This window comes from Ranitomeya imitator, chromosome 1 (genome assembly GCF_032444005.1).
Source record: "Ranitomeya imitator isolate aRanImi1 chromosome 1, aRanImi1.pri, whole genome shotgun sequence".
Classification (NCBI taxonomy): domain Eukaryota; kingdom Metazoa; phylum Chordata; class Amphibia; order Anura; family Dendrobatidae; genus Ranitomeya; species Ranitomeya imitator.
In genome coordinates, this window is record NC_091282.1 from 652,771,013 (window position 1) to 652,796,083 (window position 25,071).

The window sequence follows — 25,071 nt, forward strand, 5'->3', positions numbered from 1 at the left end:
GCTCTCATATCACCAATAAAGACACTCATCAACCCTTTAGAACGTCATAGTCCGTTTTATATAGAAATTCTACCTATCGAGTCATACTAATTCTAATTAGTATTACTAATAATTCCAAATCTCTTCTACACAGTCCACAGATCTGTCTCAGGACATGTGCATCCTTAAAGGGACTCTGTTCACTCCTGATTCCGGCTTACTTCCAGTTCAGTATCACCTCATTGATAAATAGGTGACTACTAACAATGTACCCCAGAAATTAGCAGAGGAAAGGCTTTTTTTACGTTTACTTGAATAAATGTTGCAATACCAGACATAGCCAGTGAACAAGGGTAGCACTGTTTGTGAAAACAAAGGGGTTTCTACTGTAAAGTAAATGGATTATTATTATTATTATTATTTATTATTATAGCGCCATTTATTCCATGGCGCTTTACATGTGAGGAGGGGTATACATAATAAAACAAGTACAATAATCTTGAAAAATACAAGTCACAACTGGTACAGGAGGAGAGAGGACCCTGCCCGCGAGGGCTCACAATCTACAAATCTGGATTCAATTGGAGTGTCAGGCCCATGTTGTTAACACAATCCCTACCCTAAAATATATATCAGGTGTGACTAGCTTTATTCTAAAGTTGACATATATCCAATATGGTAATGTAGCTGGAAATTTGAATTTAGTGTTTAATTAATAGTCCCATGTAAGGGGTGTATATAATTATGCAATCTGATAAGTCATCTTCTTAGCCAGAATGTCAGTGTAATTTAGTGCAAGGCTGACATGAGACAAGCGTGACATTAATTTGACTCCTTCTGACAGCGTCTTAATCCAATAAAAGGATGACTAAAATGAGTTATTAGAGGTGGTTGTGATGAGCCCTCATTCTGCAAAATGTATCCAAAGTATGGGATGGATTGGTTGTGGATAAAAAAAAAGATATGGGCACAGAATCTTTGCTAAAATGTACATAAGGCACAAAAATGAATTAATAGCCTCATTTGTTTGGTCCCCCCAAAAAATAGTTGCCCTAATGCATAAATAAATAACAGATATCGCATCACCATTCTACTAATCTCAAGTTCAAGGACCTTCTAAAAAATCCTTTTTCATTTTGTATTCACTTTTAACTTAAACTGTCTCTTTCCATTTTTTATGCTTTGGGTTTTTTCTCTTCGGTAGGCGTACATTTTCCTTTAGTTTTTTTTTTACTATTAGCATGCAGTGGTTAGAATAAAAGAAAGTGTGAAATATGGTACAAAAAAATATGTACAGACATTATCATATGAGAACAGTAATGGGCACCACAGTCAGGCCTGTGCCGTATAGAACAAAAACGGTAGACACCATTGCTTTAAAAAGTATTTCATCATACACATGTGCATATATGTGTGCGTAGATGTAGCTAAATATGTGTGTGCACAACCACAACTGTGTGTCCCTAATCTCTATCATTCTAGATATAGCTATATAGATATATTTATATATTTCTATTTATACACGAATAGACAGGGCAAAGTGCTGTAAGATACCATAAGATGGACAGAGGTTGATTCCCCTGTGCATTCAAATCCTCCTGTTTTCTCCAAAATAAAATTTACCTTCATCACATTCATATATTATTTGTTATAAATCTATTAGTCTTATTTTTAAATCTATGTGTGCTTTACTGGTAATATTATCACCAGTCTAAAGAGCTTTTTGGAGTATTTATAGCAAACAATTCCTCTAGTATACATTCAATCATCAAAATATTTGCAAAGCTAAACTGTTTGTCCTATGTAAGTGCTCTGGCAGAAAATACTCTGAAACACTGATGATGATATAAAAATGTGTCACTGTATAACAAAAAAGACAAAAAAAAGACAATAAAACCTGCTGTTTAGTTTACCAGTAGATGGCGATATAAGATAAGGTTTGGATTTAAAGTAGACTACCATCTGGGCAACATGTTCAAGCAGGTATCTCAAGTCAACATCCTGAATCACCCCGTTTCAAACCCTAGAAATAATCATAATTATTAACTACATGACTATTTCAGGGTGTGCTATTTACAAATGATGTTTTCTACATATTTTATATAAAACAGGTATAATTTAACATTTTTTTCTATGATGTAGGCCACCTTCTTAGTTTTTCAGTAGTCAAAAGTCACAGAAAAGGTAGTGTTTAAGTTTCTGAGTTTTTATTTTTTTTTTTGCAGGTTTCGTTAACTAGAATTATACAATTTCAAAGTCAAATTATTTGCTGATCTGATGAAATGTCATATTTTTCATTTAAAAGGACACCCAATGGTTAAATTTCAAAATGCTACATTTACGAGATCTACCCATATTCCCACGTGTGAATGCAAAAACTTCATAAAGCTCATGAGAACCAAATCGATCAAGAAAAAAGTGATCATGATGGAAGCGACTTCCTGTTCATTTATTTTTATTGTAGATACCACAATGAGCCACCAAAATGTTCTAAGATCCTACGAGGTGCAATGAGATTTACATATTCACTTTCCATTTAGTTTTGTCAGGTTAGAGCAGTATCGGTTTCCCATGGTTGATAATCTCTAATTATCAGATTCATTTTGAGTAAAGAGATTCTGAAAACTAGCAAGCTGTTTGATTTGTTCTGTTTGCATAGAATGTCTCCTTATGAGTTTCTTTTTGGCTTTGGCGTCAAAGTGTTTTGGAGAACTTGGGGCCACAGGAATCAGGGTTTTTTGGCTGCCATGAACCGGTGAAGGAGCTTTGCCGTTAGATCTTATATCAGGAATTGGAGGGTTAAGGTTGACGTTCAGTGGTGGTAAAAATCCTGGTCGGGTATGAGATATGTGATCCAAAAGAAGAGTTCCAGATCCTCTCCTTTCAAGAAGACCCGGGGTCCTACGACGGACAGTCATAGGAGAGACAGCGCTGGGAATACTCTCTAAAGATTCTCTAGATGAACTGGTAAAAAGCGTTAGAGGAGAAGCATTGTATCTTCTCCGTTCTAAAGACACACGTCCAGAGTCTGGAGAACCAGGAATAGAATCAGGACAGAGGTGGGAATCTGATTCATAGTGATCCATACGTGTCAATTTATGATGTGGAACTCCTCGTAGATTAGCCCCAATGGTAGGAGCCAAGGTGGCATTAGATGTTTCCTGAGCCTCAGGTGCTGTATTGCGCCTCGATAGTGGCTGATGTAGGTGGCTTAACTGGACCTTGTCAGCCCATGAAGAGTCTGGTCCTGAGGGATCTTCTTCAGACGACTGCTCTCCGGTTTTAAAGCAAGATGAATCTTGACCCTCTATGCTGTGACGTCTAGACAATAATGGTCTCTTGGTAATCGACAAGTTATTTATTTCTGTAATAATAGTTTCTTCTGATTCTTCAACAGTAGGTTTTGAAGCAGGTGCCGCGAGGTGGGAAGCAGCCAAGACAGAAGGGGCCACCAAACCCCAAGGTTCAGAGTTTAGCCTTTTAAGTTGCTTTTTGTTTACCATCCTTCCTTTATTAGATATGTGATCAGAGGTTTTAATCTCTAGTTTGCTGGTTGTGGGGCACGTAAGCCTGGTTCCCATATTGAAGTTAAAGACATCCCGAGCTTCTTCTTTCTCGCTTGCCGGAGAGAGGGATGTTTTTAAGTCAATGTCGGAGGGAGACATACAAACTGATGGGGATTGCTTTTCGTCAACTCCTGGTGAGGGGGGAGAGTTGAGATACTGCTTGGTTTTTTTGGTCCCAGAAGGAGACGTATCTGTGGTTATGATGATTACCTCTTTGCCTCTAGCTTTGCATGCATCCAAGAGGACTCTTAAGGTTTCTCGGTCACCTTTGTTAAGAGCATACATAAGAGCAGATGTGCCTGAGTAGTCTTTAATACTGGGGTCTGAACCATGTTCAAGCAAAACTGCAATAACACTTGCTCCGGATAAATTGCAGCAGGCGTGCATTAAAGCCGTTTTACCCATCTTGTCAGGCATGTTTGGGTCAGCCCCATTTTCCAGAAGGTATTTTACCATTCGGGACTTATTTTGTGGGTCATCATATTTGGCTAAGCAGGCTGCCATCAAAGGGGTTTCACCCTGGGCATTGCCCTCATTGATGTAAGCACCTCCTTCCAGCAAAAGGCGCGTCAGTCTGAATTTCCCCTGCCACACCGCCTTTAGTAAGGCACTGCCCTCTGTATGCAACATGGTGGAGTCTCTCATTGGTAATGTGGTCCAGGAACAGATAAAGTATCTGCTAAGCTAAGAAAGGAGTACAATGTTGTTTTGAAACTACACGTTCCCCAGGCAGATATTTTTCCTGAAAAGAAAGTAAGAATAAAGTGAAAAATTACTTACAAATGTGAAAAAAACATCAGCAAGAATTGTATGGTTATTTAAATTTTTATATATTATTTTGTGACGTTTTACGGTTTATAAAGCTTGTTACAATGGAAATTTGCTTCCTAATTAGACAACTAGAGAATGGGTTCTATACAACTGTATGAAGAAAATGGGAAAGGATGCAACATCCCCACTATTCCTGCTTCTCCTCCTTTTATCTTGACCAAATTTCTCACTCATAAGTAGCACAGTAGAAGAACACCACATTCTTATCATACCAACTTATGAATCCGTTACAAGTGCTATTACAAATAATACAGAAATATATCTATATTTATATACATGTAGCACAATAACAGATATAGGGTGAAGGAATGGCCAGAATCGGCAGAGCCCAGGAGAGACATAATAAACTCTCCCAGGTGGATCTGTGAATCTTTAAGTGATTTCATTCTCCGGTGAACACAAGGCCAGTTCAAGTAATTAAATAGACTCGGTATAATTGATTGGTGAAATCCAGAAGGGAATTTGCATGTTTTATTTCAGTTTACAATTGTCCCATGTGACTGGAACAGGAAGAACTGGAAAACTATCATTGAATTATATCCATCGGAAGACATTACTTACAACAGTCACTGGAGCTATCTTCTCAATTAGATTATAAAAGGTTAAAAGAAGACAATAAACCGAGCCTATTAGCTCAACTATGTTATTTTCCTTTGGCCATACCTTATTTTTAATGTACTGATGAGAACAAGAGCGGCCATGGATTAACCACTAGACCTACGAGATGTTTGAGGGGGTCTCAAAGCATGTAAGTTCCTCAGATTGTCTAGTTTACTAAGTAGGTTCTGAATTCATAACAGGGTCACTAGGATCTAGTACACAGATCTCATAATAACAACCCAGTTCTTTTTTTTAACCCTGTGATCTGTCAATAAAAGCTCAAGTAGTGAATCAGCCAATTGTCCAAGCTTACAAAATTTTAGGAAATACTGGGAAACTCTCCACTGAGACTGGTTAAGAATCATATGGACAGTTACAAAGGTTTTTAAGCTAGATATATATCCAATATCTTAAGTGCTTATAGTATGAAAGTGGACACAATGATGGTTGGGTGAAGTTTTAACTTCTGCACATGGGTCAAGAACTTTCAGGATGACCCTTCAACAGAAGTAGCTTCCTGCTTCTTGTGCTATTAATTGAAAGAAAGTACTAGACTGACTGATCTCAAAACTACCGGCTAAGAAATCAGGCAATAGGTTCTACAATCATGAAACACAAGAGTTCAAAAAGTTATTTGATTCCCATTGGGTTAGTCTGAGTGTGCATTCATTTATTTGATTCTTAAAGGGTTCCAAGCATCTCAGTAAGTAATAGCATATAGCTAGAATATATCATCACTTGGGTCAAACTTGTGGGACCTCCACCGATCCTTGGAGTATTTTCTTCTGCATGTGGGCAGCTGCAGTTCTCTGCAGTCAGGTAGCTGGGGTGCTGCGGTATAGAAAAAGGTGCATTTACAAAAACAATTCAAAAACCTTTAGAGATTTTGGAACCATGTGTTATAAAATTCACACATTTCAAGCGCCAGATACCGGAGTCACGAGTTGTTTAGCTTCTCTATAACAGAAATTATGTAACTGCAGGATCGATTCCAAAAAAGAATACAATTTTAGTGATTAATAGCAGCCAGGGCAGTGTGTCGTACTGCAGTTCCCCCATGTACCCAAGATGGGGCTTCATAAAACATAGAACCAATACTGCCCAGGCACGAGCAACCACCAGGGCCAAGGTAAGATTGGAAAGAGTGTTGAAGGGGAGATTGTCCAACTGCTAATTGCCCTCCACCCTACAGTAGATGGCAACATGGCAACCACTCTTGGAGGCAATAAGGCCACTTTCAGAAGCAGTATGGTGTTACAGCTATGTAACCTCACCGCGTCCAAAGGAAAGAAAGGAGCAGGGAAAGTGGGAACTATCTTGACCCTATTACAGAATTTTACAGAATTTGCTGCCTAGCATTTTAGGTGTCTCACACCTGTGTACTAAACACTCTCCAATGTAGAAAATAGCTCTGGATGTGGCTTTAGGTTGTAGAAAATAAAAGGAGGTTCAACATGGGGTATCCCACAACCAATTGAAGAAGATCTAGCAAGATGTATGGCCAAGGATTGCCTGGAGGAGAAGTATGATGAATGCAAAGATGAGCAATTTTTCTATAGTGTGTCTCTGGGCAAAGGGATTTCATAATTACCATCTACAGTGGCATGTAAAAGTTTGGGCACCCTTAGTCAAAATTACTGTTATTGTGAACAGTAAAGCAAGTTGAAGATGAAATGATCTCTAAAAGGGCTAAAATTAAAGTTGGCAAATTTCCTTTGTATTTTAGGCAATAAATAAATAATATATAGTCATATTTTACATTTAAATAATTACAAAAAGAAAAATGGGCTGATGCAAAAGTTTGAGCACCCGTGAAGATTTTTGTGCTCAGAAAATGTTAGATGAATGAATGTTAATGAATAAGGTTTCAACCCTTAATTAGCCTGTTAGAGTAATGGCTTGTTCACTATCATCACTAGGAAAGGCCAGGTGATACAAATTTCCCAACTTTATAAAAACCCAGCCTCCTCTAACCTTGTGACAAAAAAAACAGCAGCCATGGGTTCTTCTAAGCTGCTGCCTAGAACTCTGAAAATGGTGGAGACCCACAAAACAGGAGAAGGCTATAAGAAGATGACAACGCGTTTTCAAGTTACCCTTTCCTCAGTTCTGAAATGTGCCATATTTTTCAGATTATAAGACGCACTTTTTCCCTACAAGTTGGAAGGAAAAATGGAGTGCATCTTTTAATCCAAAGGTATCTTACCTGGGGGACTGGGGTCACAAGAGCCAGGATTGCTGATTCAAGAGGTTGGCGGCAGCAGGAAAAGTGGGGCGATGCTGCGGACCCCATCCTCCATGAAGATGTCGGCCCGGTGAGAGGAGGTCCCACCGCAGGGATATGTGTAGGCTCTGACGAAGGCTTTGCCGAAACGCGCGTCGGGGTGATGCGGTGACCTTTGGCTTCCTGCTGCTCCCCTCTCGTGACTGCCTTGGTGATTCATTGCACCTATATCTGGGTATGCTATATCATTTTTATTGACTTCTCTTTGTCACGGCTATTTACTCAGCTATTATTATTATTATTATTTATTTATATAGCACCATTGATTCCATGGTGCTGTACATGAGAAAATAGGCTGGTATATCCATTTCTATATGTTAGGGGCCATCAGTGCGATTTATATTTATATCCATTCACATGTATGATAGGGTCACCTATCATGGAGTATATATTACTTATAATCTAATTGCCATGGTCTACCCATCCCGTTTCGCTTGATTGTACATATGCACTGTGGTGGCATCCACCTACTCACCTGTTTCTCTGTATATTATTCGAATAAAGTTTTTTCTATTTTTATATCTATTTTGGCCTATGTATCATCCTCTGTTCTTCTGTTGTTTGCCCAGCCACGTAGTATATTGCCCAGTCACGTAGTATATTGCCCAGCCACGTAGTATATTGCACAGCGACGGAGTATACAGCAAAGAGCCATGTAGTATACAGACTTAAAATAAAAAATAAACATATACTCATCCTCCGTTGAAGTCCTGGCCCTGTGTGCGGTGCACGTGGCAGCTTCCGGTCCCAGGGTTGGTATGGGCACAGGACCTGTGATGACATCGCGGTCACATGACCGTGACGTCATGGCAGGTCTTTCTTGCAGGACCTGTGATGACGTCGCGGTCACATGACCGTGACGTCATGGCAGGTCCTTGTCGCATACCATCCTTGCCACCGGAACCTGCCGCTTGCATGGAGCGGTCACCGGAGCGTTGCGAGGAGCGGGAAAGGCACCGGAATGAGAGTATATGATTATTTTTAACATTAGATCTTTTTACTATTGAGGCTGCATAGGCAGCATCAATAGTAAAAAAAAGCTGGTCACACAGGGTTTATAGCAGCGTTAATGGAGTGTGTTACACCGCAGCATAACATGGTCCATTAGCACTGCCATTAACCCTGTGTGAGGGCTGACTGGAGGGGAGTATGGAGCGGTCACCGACTGAATGGAGGAAGGAGTGGCCATGTTGCCGCCGGACTGCGCCAGTCGCTGATTGGTCGTGGTAATGGTCGTGGGCGTTTTGCCACAACCAATCAGCTACTTGGATTCCATGACAGACAGAGGCCGCGACCAATGAATATCCGTGATAGACAGAAGGACAGACAGAAGGACAGACAGAAAGAAGGAAGTTACCCTTAGACAATTATATAGTAGATATATACATTTCTTTTTTTGCCTAAATACAAAGTGAATGTGTCGTCTTTAACTTTAGGCCTTTTTAGAGATCATTTCACCTTCAACTTGCTTAACTGTTCACAATAACAGTAATTTTGACATGGGGTGCATAAACGTTTACATGCTACTAATTTATATGGGTTGGATTTTAATATCCAATCCTTTTGTTGCCAGCTGTAGTCTCCACCATCAAAGTTAGGTGGAGCAAGGTTTTTTTTTCAATTGCTAAATTTCCCTGCACTGCCCCTATAGGAGAAACAAGGTGTTACAAGCAATCCATCGAAATCACTGTGTATCAGTCATAATTCAGAGCCAAAACCCATGCTACATGACGCTATTATAGCTTTAGCACATAAAGTGGTCTGTTTCTTTTAGCTGACTAATAGAATTTCACATGGAGTTGTATTAGACAGACAACCCCCTTAAGTTTAAAGCTACTGCTATAAAAATTAACTAGTGGTAAATAAGATAGGTATTGTAAAGTAGGCTGATACTTAAGATCCCCAGTAACACCAGTCCACTACAAGAGACATGTTTTCCTGAAAACAGCGACACTCCGCAAGCTTATATAATCAAATATACGGGATCAATTGTCCATTGGCTCTTGAATATATGTAAATCCATGCAATGTATACTATTGATCTAGAGAAGATCAATAAGATCTGTCTTATGCAATACTTATTTTCATTCATACAAGCGTCTTCACCTAGTCATCATGGATCAAGCATGGTCAACCATATAAAGATTATCCTTCCTTACACGACCCCTGGTATAGTCCTGAAGACCACCTAGATAACTTGAATGGAATTAACCTAGTTCCGATTGACTTTTCAGTTTTTTCATGTTTTGGACTATTTTGAAACTCAACCACCATGTGTTCTCTCTAAAGAGGATTGGCAAAAAAAATTGAACATCAAGGTTCCACATCTTTTTTTGTTCCTTAAAGTCATGAGGAACCCGATAGTAAAAAATCTGGTAGCACTCTCATCCAAGGGCATACGTACCACAGAGGTAGACCAAGTGACATCAATAAGGTGTGTAGAATGTCGAACCAGATCGGGTTGGATCAATTTTCTTTCTATAGACCTACAAAGATTACAGGGACCCCCTTATGATGCTGGTTATCACTACCTAACCCTTGGCCACCTGGGACAGGAGCACTTTGTGTTTTTTAGACCCTATCTCTGTTTCATAATTCTAGTTGAAGGACCAGTGGTGATAAGATCACAGCATAGGTTTTTAAGACCTATGAAAAATGACCCAACCTGGTCTGGACCTGCTCTTTCTATGGATCCTGTAGCACACATGGTTTTGCTTTATGAGCCTCCTTGGATGATCCCCTCTCTAGACGTCCTCCAAGAAAAAATTATGGAAAGGGCAGACAAAAGCAAGTCTTCGTGACTTGTGTGGCTAGGACTGTGGCGGTATGTACTGGTACCTCCAAAGGTGGGGGAATCTCTATTTTAATTTCTGCTATGTAAGCTGCCTGTTCTCAACAGTCAAAATACAATGGATTGTAAAAACCAGATATGAGGAGCATTTTAAGGTGGACTTGCTCAGTACCACTTCCTCATATCAAAGAAATGTGATAAGGGGTTCAAGCACATGAATCTGAAATAGACGAATATGGGCCCTTTTACAGGCCTACAACATTTTCCACTACAACCATTGTGGGGCATAATATTGCAGAAAATGGATTGCCTACAGATTCCAAAATGCTTAACGTGACACCAAAGATGTCCCAGGTATTATTATTATTATTATTATTTATTGTTATAGCGCCATTTATTCCATGGCGCTTTACATGTAAGGGGGGGTATACATAATAAAGACAAGTACAATAATCTTAAACAATACAAGTCATAACTGGTTCAGGAGGAGAGAGGACCCTGCCCACGAAGGCTCACAATCTACAAGGGATGGGTGAGAATACAGTAGGCGAGGGTAGAGCTGGTCATGCAGCGGTTTGGTCGATCGGTGGTTACTGCAGGTTATAGGCTTGTCGGAAGAGGTGGGTCTTCAGGCTCTTTTTGAAGATTTCGATGGTTAGCGAGAGTCTGATGTGTTGTAGTAGAGGGTTCCAGAGGAGGGGTGATATGCGAGAGAAATCTTGTATACGATTGTGGGAAGAGGAGATAAGAGGGGAGTAGAGAAGGAGGTCTTGTGAGGATCGGAGGTTGCGTGTAGGTAAGTACCGGGAGACGAGGTCATAGATGTATGGAGGAGACAGGTTGTGGATGGCTTTGTACGCCATGGTTAGGGTTTTGTACTGAAGTCTCCGGGCAATGGGGAGCCAGTGAAGGGATTGACAGAGAGGAGAAGCTGGGGAATGGCGGGGGGACAGGTGGATTAGTCGGGCAGCAGAGTGTAGAATAGATTGGAGGGGTGCGAGAGTGTTCGAGGGGAGGCCACAGAGCAGGAGGTTGCAGTAGTCAAGGCGAGAGATGATGAGGGCATGGACTAGGGTTTTTGCAGATTCTTGGTTGAGGAATGAACGGATTTGTGAAATATTTTTGAGTTGAAGTCGGCAGGAAGTGGAAAGGGCTTGTATATGTGGTTTGAAGGAGAGATCAGCGTCAAGGATTACTCCGAGGCAGCGAGCTAGTGAGACTGGGGAGAGTGGGCAGCCATTTACTGTAATGGATAGGTTCGTTGGGGGGTCACGTGAGATGGGGAAAGATGATGAATTCTGTTTTGTCCATGTTAAGTTTCAGAAATCTAGCGGAGAAGAAGGATGAAATAGTGGACAGACATTGAGGGATTCTGGTTAGTAGGGAGGTGATATCTGGTCCAGAGATGTAGATCTGTGTGTCATCAGCATAGAGATGATACTGAAAGCCATGAGATTCTATGAGCTGTCCCAGGCCAAAGGTGTAAATGGAGAAGAGCAGGGGCCCTAGGACTGAACCTTGTGGGACTCCGACAGATAGGGGATGTGTGAGTGGGAGACGCTGAATGTCTTGTCTGTTAGGTATGACGAGATCCAGGATAGGGCCAAGTCTGTGATGCCAAGGGATGAGAGGGTCTGTAATAATAGGGAATGGTCCACTGTGTCAAAGGCAGCCGACAGGTCCAGGAGGAGGAGGACAGAGTAGTGTCGCTGTTGGCGATTAGGAGGTCATTGGTGACCTTAGTTAGGGCAGTTTCAGTGGAGTGGTGTGACCGAAAGCCAGATTGTAAGCGGTCGAAGAGGGAGCGAGAAGAGAGATGGGAGGACAGTTTAAGTTAGACGTGTTGTTCCAGTAGCTTGGAGGCATAGGGGAGAAGTGATATAGAGCGATAGCTAGATACAGAGGATGGGTCAAGAGAGGGCTTTTTGAGGATAGGTGTGATGGAGGCATGTTTAAAGCTTGAGGGGAAAACACCAGTTGTTAGTGATAGGTTGAAGAGATGGGTTAGGGTTGGGATGAAGACTGTGGTGAGGTTTGGGATGAAGTGGGATGGGATCGGGTCAAGTGCACAGGTGGTGAGATGTGATCTTGAGAGTAGACTGGAGAGTCGATCTTCTGTAATGGTGGAGAAGTTGGTTTTGGAGGTGGAGGGCTGGGAAGTCGGGAGGAAGGGCTCTGGGGGTTGTTGACCAAAACTGTCTCTGATGTCATCAATCTTCTATAGGTATATTTTTTGATAAAGGTTTCAAGGCACTTGAGACACTTTAGGTCCCCTTTAGGCACCCAAGTCAAATCCAAATATCATAGCAACGCCTTAGGGGTCATGTTGGTGGCCTCATAAGGTAATTTCTGCTAATGTGATGAGGCACGGAATTACTATTTATGCTTTCTTCTGTAAGGGTGGAGCTTGGCGTCTTTCACAGACCATAGTAACATTGCTCCTGCGGTGCCCAACCAGCCAACCCGTGCCTGCAATCAGCCTCAATCATATTACATTATCGTCTATGGTAAATGATTGCTTTTGATTTGCCATCACCTCATTCTGGGTTTTATTAAATACCGGTTATATATATTTTATGAGTTGAAAGCTGGAACCGATGACTGTGCGCGCGTAAGGCTACAGAGAGCCCCCGCTCACCATGCAAGGGGGGGTTTTGGTATTGCTATCGCTTACAAAGAACAGGAGTGTAACCACTCGAACGCCATCATATTACCAATGCAGATCCTTTATACCACTGTGTTATGCAAATCCTTCACTGCTTTTTTTTTCTTACACAGGCTGGGAAAAGTGAACAAGGCCGTTAGAAATGAATCATTATTCATTAGGGTTATAATATTATTTTAATATTTCGAAAGTGGGGGTAATTGAAAATTATAACCATCTGCTCCCTTATTCCATGGGAATTTGGATTTTTCCTGGGGAGGTTTTTATTTGTAGCAACATCGCAGAATTATCCCTTGTTTCATGAGCTGCAATATGCTGCAGAGCTTAGCAAATAAACACACGGGGTGGGCTGGTAGGGTTTAATTAGTGTGTATGGGTAATTATGCATCTAAACGAGGCCTGTCCGTCTCCCCGGTGACACGTTAATATCTTGTTATTTAAATTTTATGATAAAGCCAGGAAAAGAATTTCACTACATATCATTTTATTAATATGTTTTATGTTATTGTATTTTTTTATTAAATTTATATTATTTTTTTATTATTCTTTGCTATTGTTTTTACATTATTTTATATTTTTGTTTTATTTTTAGATTATTAGTTTGTGTTTTATTTATAGACTATTTTAGATCATTTTTAGTTATTTTTAGATTATTATTTTCTGTATTATTACTTTGTTATCATTACGATATTTATATTTTTGTATTATTTTTGCTATTATTTTCAGTTTTATGTTTAGATTATTTTATTTTTTTGTATTATTTTTATACTATTTTATTTTAAATAATTATATTATCTCTTTTCGCATTATTTTTATATTATTTTATTTCTTATTTCATTTTCTATTTTTTTTTATTAATATTATTATTATACGGTAGTTTGCATTATTTTTATATTTTTCATATTTAGGTTATTAAAAGCATTTTTGCCCATTTTTTTGTACCATTTTAAATATATTATTATATCATTTTTTTCAAACAGTATCTACATTTCTCTAGCCCATAATTTGGCACAAATATCATTATTTATTTAAAAAAAATGCATCCTGGGCAAGAACAAGTTAGGCAAAGGTGCCTGAATGCATTGTAATCAGGCTCTTCCAGATTAACTCATTTCGAGCAAATTCTCAAACGCCTTTTCAGGAGTCTAAAAATAAACAGGGTGGCGCCATATATTTTTTTCCATCCACCCCCCCCCCCCCCCCCGTTATTCTAGGATTCCATATTTGTGTCTCACCCATCTCCCTGTCCGGATCCTACAGAGCAGTCGGTTGGTGGAGATTTAACATTTTCCAAGAACAAAATATTTTTTTTTAAAAATCACAAATTGAAACACTAAATTATAATACGTGCTAAACATAAACATAAAAAAATAACTAATAAATATAATAGATAAAACAGCACTATTGGAATGCTACAAAAGCTAAAGAGATTTTTGTACCATAGTAAGAAATACCACCCCGCTGCCAGTCTCCTCATCTGTGCCCGGGAATGATGCTGGCATGCATCCCTGCAAACACACATGGATGGCTACATAGGGTTAGCGTGCGGCTCACCTGGTAAGCTTCTCTCCCTGCTAGATCAAAGCTTGCAAGGAACACAGCTTCGCCCCATGCACCATCTCCTTTGGCATGAAGGATCCCTGCATATTCCCACTGTAAATTCATGTCTGGAAAAAGAGAAAGAATGGACTTCCCTTTGTAGGAAAAAAAAAATCTATTTTTAATTTGAAAAAAAAAAATGTAAAAAAAAATCTATAAACCTAATATATTGCTTTAAAGAAGCTCCAGCGTATGGATGTGTGAGTGAGAATAATCCTATGTCCCCCCCCCTGTTGCAGGCTGCATACGATCTGGTGCCTGCAAGTCACTGTCACAGAATGAACAGCCCTGAGAGACCCACGGCTGCTATTTTTAGCTCCTTTCCCATAGAGCAGAAGTAGATATTCCATTAAAATACACTGAGGCATACGACTGCACCAGAATCCAGAGTCCGGGGCGGCCACCGCATCCTCCAACCCTGCGCTGCCTCATCTACCGCATGCTGGTTCCCGGCGCGCTTCTGCTCATTAACTCCTTGGCTGCACATCCTTGCAGAGTAGATCTTAGGAGGAAAGCGATGATGCCAGAAAAGAAAAATATTGGATCTTATGAAAAATCTAAAAATTCAGAATTTTTCAAATGGAAAAATGCAATTTGCAGTTTATTTTATTTTACTGTCGACTTGCAATACTACATGTATCCTGCGGGCAGGTGTGGTGCTATTCTTGGAACTAAGCACCACTACTTTTCTAGCCCCCATAGTTCCATAGCTCCAGTTACCGGTGAGATTGTAAACTTTTCCAACAAGGGTTCGATTAGTTCATTTACGACAATGACCCGTCGACCGAAGGGTATAAAATTGCTATTTAGACCTGATCATACATATAATATAGCACCACTCTTTTACTTGGGTTGTGTTTGGTATTGCAGCTCTGGCTCTTTTATGTGAGCCCAACATTGCCATTGCAGCTCTTTCAATTTGGGCAACTTGAGCTTTTTTACTCCAATTTTCAAAAAAAAAGGTATAAGGCAAGTCTAGAAAACCCCTCTAAGATGCTTCATGATGCCCAATAAAGCTAAGCTAGTTGATGTCTCTAGTGAAATCGTCTTTAAAGTTAAAATCAGGGGGCACATGAGGTGTCCTGTTAGGGAGACACCTCTCACACAATGAGTTGAAAGGGTTTTCACGAAACACCTTTGATGCCTAAGTGTCATCTTCAGATCCCTCGGTGGTGAGAGTGAGTGAAGGGGCTCACTAGGGAGCAAGGTAGCAGATCCCAAAAGGGACTGTTAGGACTGGCGGAATGCACCAAATAATAATTGGAAATGATATAAGGTGTGTTCGCAGTCCGGGGTCCACCTTGCAGCTAAGACACCTGCTGCTTTGTAATGACGGACTATATGGCGGTATAATGTGAGTACACATACGGGTTAGCTTCACCCAGTATGAACGAAGCGAACCCTGTTGCGTCACAGGGCGGCGATACCGCACAGAGAGTGCAAGCAAGGCGACACAGAACTCTGCCCCAAGACTCAGGGTAAGAGTCCCTCGGGATCTCTTGCACTTGACACCGCTACTGCGGCGCCAGGTAAACAACTAAAGTAAATATTTCCCGCACAGGAGTGTGTGCAGCGCCACTCTGGCTGATGCCACTAAACACCCTAACCAGGGCCAGGAAAGAACACTATCTGTGCATGGCGCCGCTCTGGCGGTCGCTGCTAACTGGATTCAGCAACTCGTGCAATTGTGCAGGATAGCACTGTCGGGCACTAGGTAGCTCTACAATTTGCAAGCAGGCAACAACACTAGGGATGGGAATAATTCGGAGCTTTCATCCATCGACAGGCATCCATCCACACACACACGTTAATAACAAGCGGCCATGCAAACCTTTTATAGCAGTAGCGCTCCGGGACCTTCCTGATGGTCCAATAGAAGCCACAACAGAACCTGAGCATGTGACCCACGACCTCCAATGGGAGGTTGTCCCGTGGGCATGCTCAGTGTGGGAAAAGCAGGACTTAGTCCCTGAAACGCCTGCTCGCTGCTGAACAGTGCTGGCTACAAAGGCAGAGCCTGGAAAGGTAGCAGTATCCAAGCGCACAGTATCAGCTTGAGCTAGACGCTGGGATCGGTGTCTTTGCTGAGCAGGTTCCACTGGGGCTGGAGGAGAATGGGAGACCGCAGTGGACATGGTTTGAGATTCCCCCTATGCAGCGGTGGGAACTCGACACCTAAGACTACTTTCACACTAGCGTCGGTTCGGGCCCGTCGTACTGATGCATACTGTGAAATAAAATCACAACGGGGGCAGCGGATGCAGTTTTTTAACGCATCCGCTGCCCCATTGTAAGGTCCGGGGCGGAGTTCCGGCCGCGCATGCGCGGTCGGAAAAAGCGGAACCGACGGACAAAAAAATGTTGCATGGAATGTTTTTTTGTCCCGACGGACTGCAAAAACACGACGCATCCATCGCACGACGGATGCAACATGTGGCAACCCGTCGCAATGCATCGCTAATGAAAGTTTATGGAGAAAAAACGCATCCTGCAGGCATACTTTGCAGGATGCGTTTTTTCTCCAAAACGACGCATTGTGACGGGCCCGTACTGACGGTAGTGTGAAAGTAGCCTTACAGGGACAGTCCTTGCTTTGGATGATGGGGTGATGGCCATATCCATCCCAATAAGCAGGTTAGTGTTGGTGGGTCACTGCTTATGACGAGTGTTGATGTCCTTATAAGCCACAAATCTTCTATCCAGTTGCATATCTTAAAGCTCATGGGCCACAATGAAAAATTTCCAACATGGCCCACAAGTATCATGGGTTTCCTCTAATTTGGGCACCTTTAAGCTCCAATGTATGGATGAAGTTGAACCCCCTGACTTCATCTCTTACATGGTTAATGGTTGAGCACCATAGAAGCCAATAAAGTGGCCACAAGGGTCATCAACGAACTTTCCACAGTCTGAATATATTTCTGTCGGGGCTTGTTTTCCAGAAACAACAGGTGCCCGTAAGCCACTCTGCCTTAGGCCGGTTTCACACGTCAGTGTCTCCGGTACCTGAGGTGACAGTTTCCTCACATACCGCAGACACTGACACACGTAGACACATAAAAATCAATGCATCTGTGCAGATGTCATTGATTTTTTGCGGACCGTGTCTCCGTGTGCCAAACACGGAGACATGTCAGTGTTCGTGGGAGCGCACGTATTACACGGACCCATTAAAGTCAATGGGTCCGTGTGCCGTGCAGGAGACAGCGCTACATTAAGCGCTGTCCCCCCCACTGGTGCTGAAGCCGCGATTCATATCTTCCCTGCAGCAGCGTTTGCTGCAGAGAAGATATGAGTAATAGTGTTTAAAATAAAGATCTATGTACCCCCGCCCTTCCACCCCCTGTGCACCCCCCCCCCCCCCCCGCTGTTCTGAAAATACTCACCAAGCTCCCTCGTTGGCTGTCGCTGCTTCCTGTTCTGGCCGCATCTTCTCCTGTATGCGGTCACGTGGGGCCGCTCATTTACAGTAATGAATATGCGGCTCCACCTCCCATAGGGGTGGAGCCGCATATTCATTACTGTAATCGGCGGCCCCACGTGACCGCATACAGGAGAAGATGCGGCCAGAACAGGAAGCAGTGACAGCCAACGAGGGAGCTTGGTGAGTATTTTCAGAACAGCGGGGGGGCGCACAGGGGGTGGGGAGGCGCACAGGAAGTGGGAGGGCGGGGGGCACATAGATCTTTATTTTAAACACTATTATTCATATCTTCTCTGCAGCAAACGCTGCTGCAGGGAAGATATGAATCGCGGCTTCAGCACCAGATGCTGGTACGTGTGGTACCCAGCATGGTGCGTGTGGTACCCAGTGGGCACACGGGCTGCACACGTGTGCCGCACGTGTGCCACACTGATGTGCCACAGAAACGTAGGGGCACACGGACACGGATAATTCCGGTACCGATTTTTTCCGGTACCAGAATTATCTGGACATGTGAAACCGGCCTTAGGCCAGTCTCACACGTCCAGATATTTCCGGTACCGGAAGAAACGGTCCCGGAGCTGTCCGTGTGTGCACGTAGGTCATCCGTGTACTGAAACAATTTGTTTCAATTTTAACCCAATGACTTTAAAAAAAAGCACACGGACGGCACACGGACGGCATCTGTGTGGGGTACGTGTTTACACGCACCCATTGACTTTAATGGGTCCGTGTGATCCGTGCGCACCCAAGAACACTGACATGTCTCTGTGTTTTGCACACGGACACACAGTCCATGAAAACACGCTGACATCTGCAGAGACACATTTATTTTAATGTGTCTACGTGTGTCACTGTCTCCAGTACGTGAGGAGACTGTCTACACATACTGAAGCCATTGATGTGTGAAACCAAGCCTTAGATACAGGGTCTACTCCACTATATAGCTGCCTCCTTTGTGGCCACACAAAATGGATTCGCAGGACAGGATGGGAGCCCTGAGAAATATGGCTCCTCGTTATCAGAAATATGGCATTATGCACATGCTTAATCAATAGAAGAGGTGAAGATGCCGCCCAGTAAGAGGTGATTCCCCAGGTTTCCTTTCTGAGATTACCAACATGGCTGATAGGCCAGGTCCATCATAAGAATTCGCACCAACACTAATTATTATGGACCCTCATAGCAGCCCAATTATTGATGTAAATGTGGTCGTGATGCAATACCACTAACAGTCTGAGAACAAGGGTGGTGCTCTTTTGGAAGAGTTCCGCCATGGTTTGTTTGTTTTTTCCAACCACATATATAGCATTTCGGGTTCACCAACTTTTCCCTTCAGCTGTAAATGGCCGGAACGCCATCTCCAAATCAGTTCACATGGCGGCGTCCAGTATATTCTATAAAAGGGAGAAATACCATAATAGACATGATTTCAGTTCACACATAAGCTTGGTGTGTCTGCTCTGAACCCTGTCTGATCCATTGTACGTTAATTCTGCAGTCGCCATGGTAACACGCCGGCTGATTGTATTGTTGGCTCTGCGCTCACATTTCCCAATACATAGTACTTTCTATATCCCGAGCCGCGGCTGATGTATGAGGAGGGATAGAAAAAAAAGACTCAGCCTTGTATTATTTCCCATCCTCATACCATCACACTTTCTATTTTTTGATTTGTATTTCAGCATTGCGTCAGCCAGTGTTACTAAATCGGGTTCAATATGCATCAGCATGTTAGGCGGAGCTGTTGTGCACGCACGCACACACCGATGAAGTGGGATTAAAAAAAAAGAAAAACACATCCAGCTCGGAGGTTATATAAATCTCGAATATATGAAATAAAACATGATATATAAAAGCAAAAAACTATCTTTAATAAACATGTACAGATGGAGTGGAGATGTACTTGGATTGATATGAGTAGGTCGAAAGACAATTATTTATAATACATGTATGATGGGGAGGAAGAATGAAAAAATAAAAGAAGTATAAAGCTGGGACTTTAGCAGCTCAAAAACCCTGCATTATTCATCCTAAATATAGGCAGTAACTAGCAAAGAAACAAATTAGGCAGTATTAGAAGATGTCTCTTAAAGAATGCTGTGCATTTGGGTAATTAATTAGCATAGCGCATTCCAGAAAACAGGTGAAACTCAAGAAAAGCTTTGGAGACATGGGAGTTTATTCGATAATTCACAAATGATGGATCAATGGAGAAGAAATAGATTAGGCAGTATTTGAATATGCATTCTTAGGGTACACTGTGGATTGGGGAATTAACCTGACTGCCTAGGTTAGCGCATTCCAGAAAACAGGTTGTAAGTAAAATATGAATTATTTTCCACTGTTTGGGTTACACAGCCAGAGCTACCTGATACTACTCCCACCAATGGTTTCTGTAAAGCCAAAATCCTTCTGCAGCCCCTCCCCCCTGTGAGTTTTCACTCTCTCCTCCCTTCCACCAAACGGTCATTCTGGAATGAGAGTTTATGGCTCTGTCAGCTAGCAGAGAGCTGAATGTGTTTTTCTGCCCAAGTCCCTTTGCCTGCAAGGTAACATAAAGTCAAAGTTCAATAACACACATTAATCCTAGAAACATGAAAATTAGAGTTCCAGGACCGGGGGACTTGGGGCTACGCATGTCAGCATTTTGCGGCATTTAGGGCCATCTGAAACCTGGGAAATGAATTTCTGCCCACCAGTAAATCAAAGACATACCGTGTTTGGACTCGAAAGAACAGGTAAAATCACAGGGGTAAAAATAATGCCAGTATCATTGGCCTGTGAGCTTCCGGGCCAAAGATATGGTAAAAGGAATTTTTAATAACTTTTCAAAATAGGTGTATCTCCCAGGAAACAGCCCACATGTGAGATCAGCCACAGCAAAGTTTATGACCGAACCATAAAACAGGAATGTCCATTTTGAGACTCATTCAGAGCCGGAGAGACAGATAGACACAATGCTGGGGTGCTGAATCATTCCCTTGGGAACTCTCCTCCCCTTTATCGACACGTCATACCCATGACTGAGATTTAGTAAGTTTCGTACCTTTATCCCTTTTATTTTATAACTGTATGTACATATTTGTATTTTGCCTCTTTTGTAATATCTTTGTAATTTTTGTAAACACTGCCGATTCTTTCTGAAGTAAACTTATAAATTTGCTAGCTTTGTTTATTTTGCTCTATGATGGAACTGACATACTCCGTGCAAATTCACGCTACCTGGGGTTGATTTCTGACCCGAAATAGGCTTGGTAACAGACTGAGCTTTATCTAACAAGGAACTGGTGGCAGCATACTGTTCTGGTGCTGTTGGGGGATCCTAGCAGTGACAGACGGAGGTTTATATGTGTATCCCAAGCTTGGCACTGGTGATATATATACCGCCCTCACTGCAGAGTGCCCCTATAACCAGTAAGGGACAGGGCAGCCACTCCGGCTACTACTTATCCTAGGTGCAGTTCCCTGATTGACCTGAAGGTAAGGGGGGCGCCAGAGAGCTGCAAGTTCATAACTAAAAAGAAAAGTTTGGGGTTCCCCTGACAAATTGGTGGCAGCGGTGGTATCATAGAGCATTAGTGATCTGGTTTGAGCAATCATTCCTCTCACTAAAGACTTGCACGGTTCTTGCGAGGACCCTGGGCAAAAAGTTTTGAAGATTGAACTCACTGTTTATTAGATCTGAGACAATACTGTATGTGTAGAAGTTATACCCTACCCCTCTTTGTTTTTCTGTCCTATCTTTTATTTGGCAATCATGGCTGCAGTTGGAGAGTCCTGGTATGACCAGCAGACCAAGGATGTTCTTATTGCCCTCTGCACGTTGAGACAGATTGACTTCACGGGCAAAACCAGGCACCAAATGATTGCAGAACTGATACAATGTGCCACAGAAGCCAGCCCAAGCACAGGTGATGCTGCTGCGGAGGACCAACTGGTGAATGCCAGCCCTACTCGCAACCAGAGTAGTGTGGACCCTCTCCTGCAGATGGCCTTGGAGCAACTCCCTTCTGACGATCGTGAGGGACGTCTCGAGCTGATTCAGCAACACCGAGACCGACAGGCCCAGGCCAAGCAGGAGCGGGAAGAGCGACAGGCCGAGCGGGAGCGAGAAGAGAAACAGTACCAGCTGAAGTTATCCCGAATCCAGGGGCAGAGATCTTCCCAGCACAGCAGTGAGTCCAGCAATGCTCATCTCTTTAAACCCCGTCCCAAGCATTTTCCTGATGAACAAGGACACAGACTTGGACATATTTCTGCAGGGGTTTGAAAAAGCTTGCAGACAGTACCTGCTGCCTGAGGACCAATGGGCCCAATATTTAACTCCAGGGCTCAGAGGAAAAACTCTGGAGGTGTTTGCATCTCTCCCTCGAGACCAAGATGGAGACTATGAGGCCATCAAGCAGGCCATGATAAAAAAAAGTACCAGCTGACTCCTGAGGTCTACTGTAAAAAGTTCTGGAGCCTCCAACGTGGACCACACGACAGCTACAGTGATGTGATGCATGGGCTCAGAACCCACTTTGAGCAGTGGGTCCAAGGACTATCAGTAACCACCTTTGAGCAGCTAAAGGACCTGATGTTGAAGAACCAGTTCCTACATCTTTGTCCCACTGAGGTGCGACAGTTCGTGATGGACCAGGAGCCAAAAGAGGCGGATACCGCAGCTCAGATTGCGGACACCTACGAGGCCAATCGTAAACCAGAGGTGCGGAAGCCAGTCACCGCCATCTGGAAAGGGGGTAAGCCATTGACCACCATCCCTGCCCCTGACAGCTGATCCTCATGACGCCTTGTCCCCTTTGCCAATGCCAGGCCTACATCTGATCCATGCAAGTGTTATTTCTGCAGTTGGACTGGACACCTCAGAGCCACTTGTCCAGAGAAGCAGAAGAAGAGTCCTCCTTCCAAGGCCCCAGGGCCTAATGCAGCAGTTCCTTTTGTGGGTGGGCCGGTTGGGAGGGCCTGTGAAAACTTGCAGACTGTCACCATTGGGGACACTGTCTCTGTAGGCCTCAAGGATACTGGAGCAGAACGAACACTCATCCAACCCAAACTGGTAGCCCCTGAAGACATTATCCTGGGGAAAACCCTAACTGTCAACGGGATAGGGGGCGTCCACTGTCCCTTGCCAATGGCCTAGGTTTTTATAGATTGGGGTGCCGGGAGTGGGGTGAAGGAAGTGGGGGTGTCCGGGAACCTACCCTCAAAAGTTTTGTTGAGAACTGATTTGGGGAGGATGTTCGCTTATTATGTCCCCGACACCCCTCCCCGATCTGATACTGATAGTAATGTTAATGCTAATGATGTGAACGTGCATGCTTTACCTGATAACGATGTATCTGGAGGTACAGGAGAACTCAACCATGGTACACTGCGGGGTGTTATGGCTGAGGATCCCTTAACAGGAGCAAGCGTCAGTGCTAAGGGGGATGGGAAGAGACACGAGAACCATAAAGCAGATGATGTCGTGCAACTGACCAATGTCACAAAGGAAGGTGAACTAGCAGATGGTAGCTGTCCCATAATTAGCACTGCTCCTGAGGTAATAGGGGAGGATGGGGAGCTAGAACTCATAGCCAGGCAGGCTGACGGGACTGTGTTATTCCCCGGGGAGATGGCCTATATAGCCGCTGTCACCCGCAGTCAGAGTGCCCAGAAAGCAAGTAGCTCCCTGCCTTCTGGACCCTCCTCAGCCAGAGGAATGACTGAACCAGTGATGGACCCAGAGCAGGTCCAAAAGGGGCCCCGTGAGGACAGGACCCTAACGTCACTTCTGGCTGCCTCCAGCCAGGAGTTCCAGGCAGCTCTGCGCTTAGACGCTAGCCTGGAGATGTTGAGGAACCTTGCTGAGAATCCCCCCTCTGGGACTGATAAGGAGAGGGTATTCTGGGAGCAAGGGAGGTTGTACAGGGAGATGGTTCCCTGTAAACCCCAATAGAAGTGGTTGAGGGAGAGACAGCTGGTCGTACACTACCAATTTAGGGATGAGTTGTTACAGATTTCCCATGAGATTCCACTTGCTGGACACTTGCGGGTCAGCAAAACTAAGGCCGGCAGTCTCACCACTTCTATTGGCCCAAAATGGCGACAGATGTGACAAACTACTGCCACTCCTGTAACATGTGTCAAAGAGTGGGAAAGTCAGGGCCTGCTCATAAAGCTCACCTGATCTCTTTGCCAGTGATAGAGGAGCCTTTCCAGAGGATTGCTGTGGACATTGTGGGATCACTGGCCATACCCAACAGCTCTGAAAAGCGTTTCCTCCTTACTATGGTAGACTATGCTACCCGGTATCTGGATGCAGTGGCTCTGTCCTCAATTAGGGTGGATAACGTGGCAGGTGCCCTGTTGGAGATCTTTTCTCAAGTAGGATTTCCCATGGAGATGCTTACTGACCAGGGGACTCAATTCATGTCTCACCTAATGGAGGCTCTCTGTAAGAAAATGCAGGTGCGGCGTCTGGTCTCGAGACCATATCATCCTCAAACCAATGGTTTCTGTGAGTGATTCAACCATACTCTCAAACAAATGCTAAAAATTCTGGTTAAGTCCCAGAGACATGACTGGGAGCGTTATCTCCCACACCTGCTATTTGCTTACGAGAGGTTCTGCAGGCCTCAACGGGGTTCTCCCATTCGAGCTCCTGTATGGCAGGCGAGTCCAGGGACCACTTGGGATGGTAAGGGAATCATGGGAAGAAGAGATGAGCCCTCCAGAAGTGTCCATTGTGGAGTATGTCATGCGCTTCCATGACAAGATGCAGACCTTGACACAGTTGGTGCATGAAAACATGGCGCAGGCCCAGGCTGACCAGAAGCATTGGTACTACCAGAACACCTGAGAGTGGACCTACCAGATGGGTCAGAAGGTGTGGGTGCTGGTCCCTGTACCAAAAGACAAGCTTCAGGTGGCGTGGGAAGGCCCGTATATCATACACCAACAGCTCAACTCAGTCACCTACGTGATCACTTTTGACCACGCTCGAGGTAGGCGCAAGGCCTTCCACGTTAATATGATGAAGGCTCATCAAGGACATGGAGCCTGCATCCTACTGGTCTGCAACGTGCCCAAGGATGGAGAGGAAAACCCCATCCTGGACATGATGGCCCAAGCGAAGGCCGACAGGCCCATAGAGGATGTGGAGATAAGTGCCTTGCTATCCGCATGCCAGCAGTCTCAGCTGCAAGCAACGCTAAAATTTTTGCAGGCCATGTTCACCAACATGCCTGGAAGGACTGAGGTAGTGGTCCACAAAGTGGACACCGGGAATCATACCCCAATCCGGCGGACATCCTATCCTGTTGGAAACGCAGCACACAGCAGCAAG

The 25,071-nt window shown here is 43.5% G+C and overlaps 1 protein-coding gene across 1 annotated transcript; it reads right to left on the reverse strand.

Annotated features, from left to right (window-relative positions):
• Positions 1 to 2,169: 2,169 nt before the first annotated feature.
• On the reverse strand, positions 2,170 to 14,602 carry ANKRD34A (ankyrin repeat domain 34A). The gene is made up of 2 exons (XM_069728724.1): positions 14,270 to 14,602; positions 2,170 to 4,287 (listed from the first exon to the last, which is right to left on the reverse strand). The coding sequence occupies exon 2, from the start codon at positions 4,188 to 4,190 to the stop codon at positions 2,565 to 2,567; it is 1,626 nt and encodes a 541-aa protein (XP_069584825.1). The 5' UTR covers positions 4,191 to 4,287; positions 14,270 to 14,602; the 3' UTR covers positions 2,170 to 2,564.
• Positions 14,603 to 25,071: the final 10,469 nt, after the last annotated feature.

Excerpts from the sequence above, each read along its gene's own strand:
- ANKRD34A (XM_069728724.1), bottom strand. The coding sequence starts at position 4,190 with ATGAGAGACTCCACCATGTTGCATACAGAGGGCAGTGCCTTACTAAAG.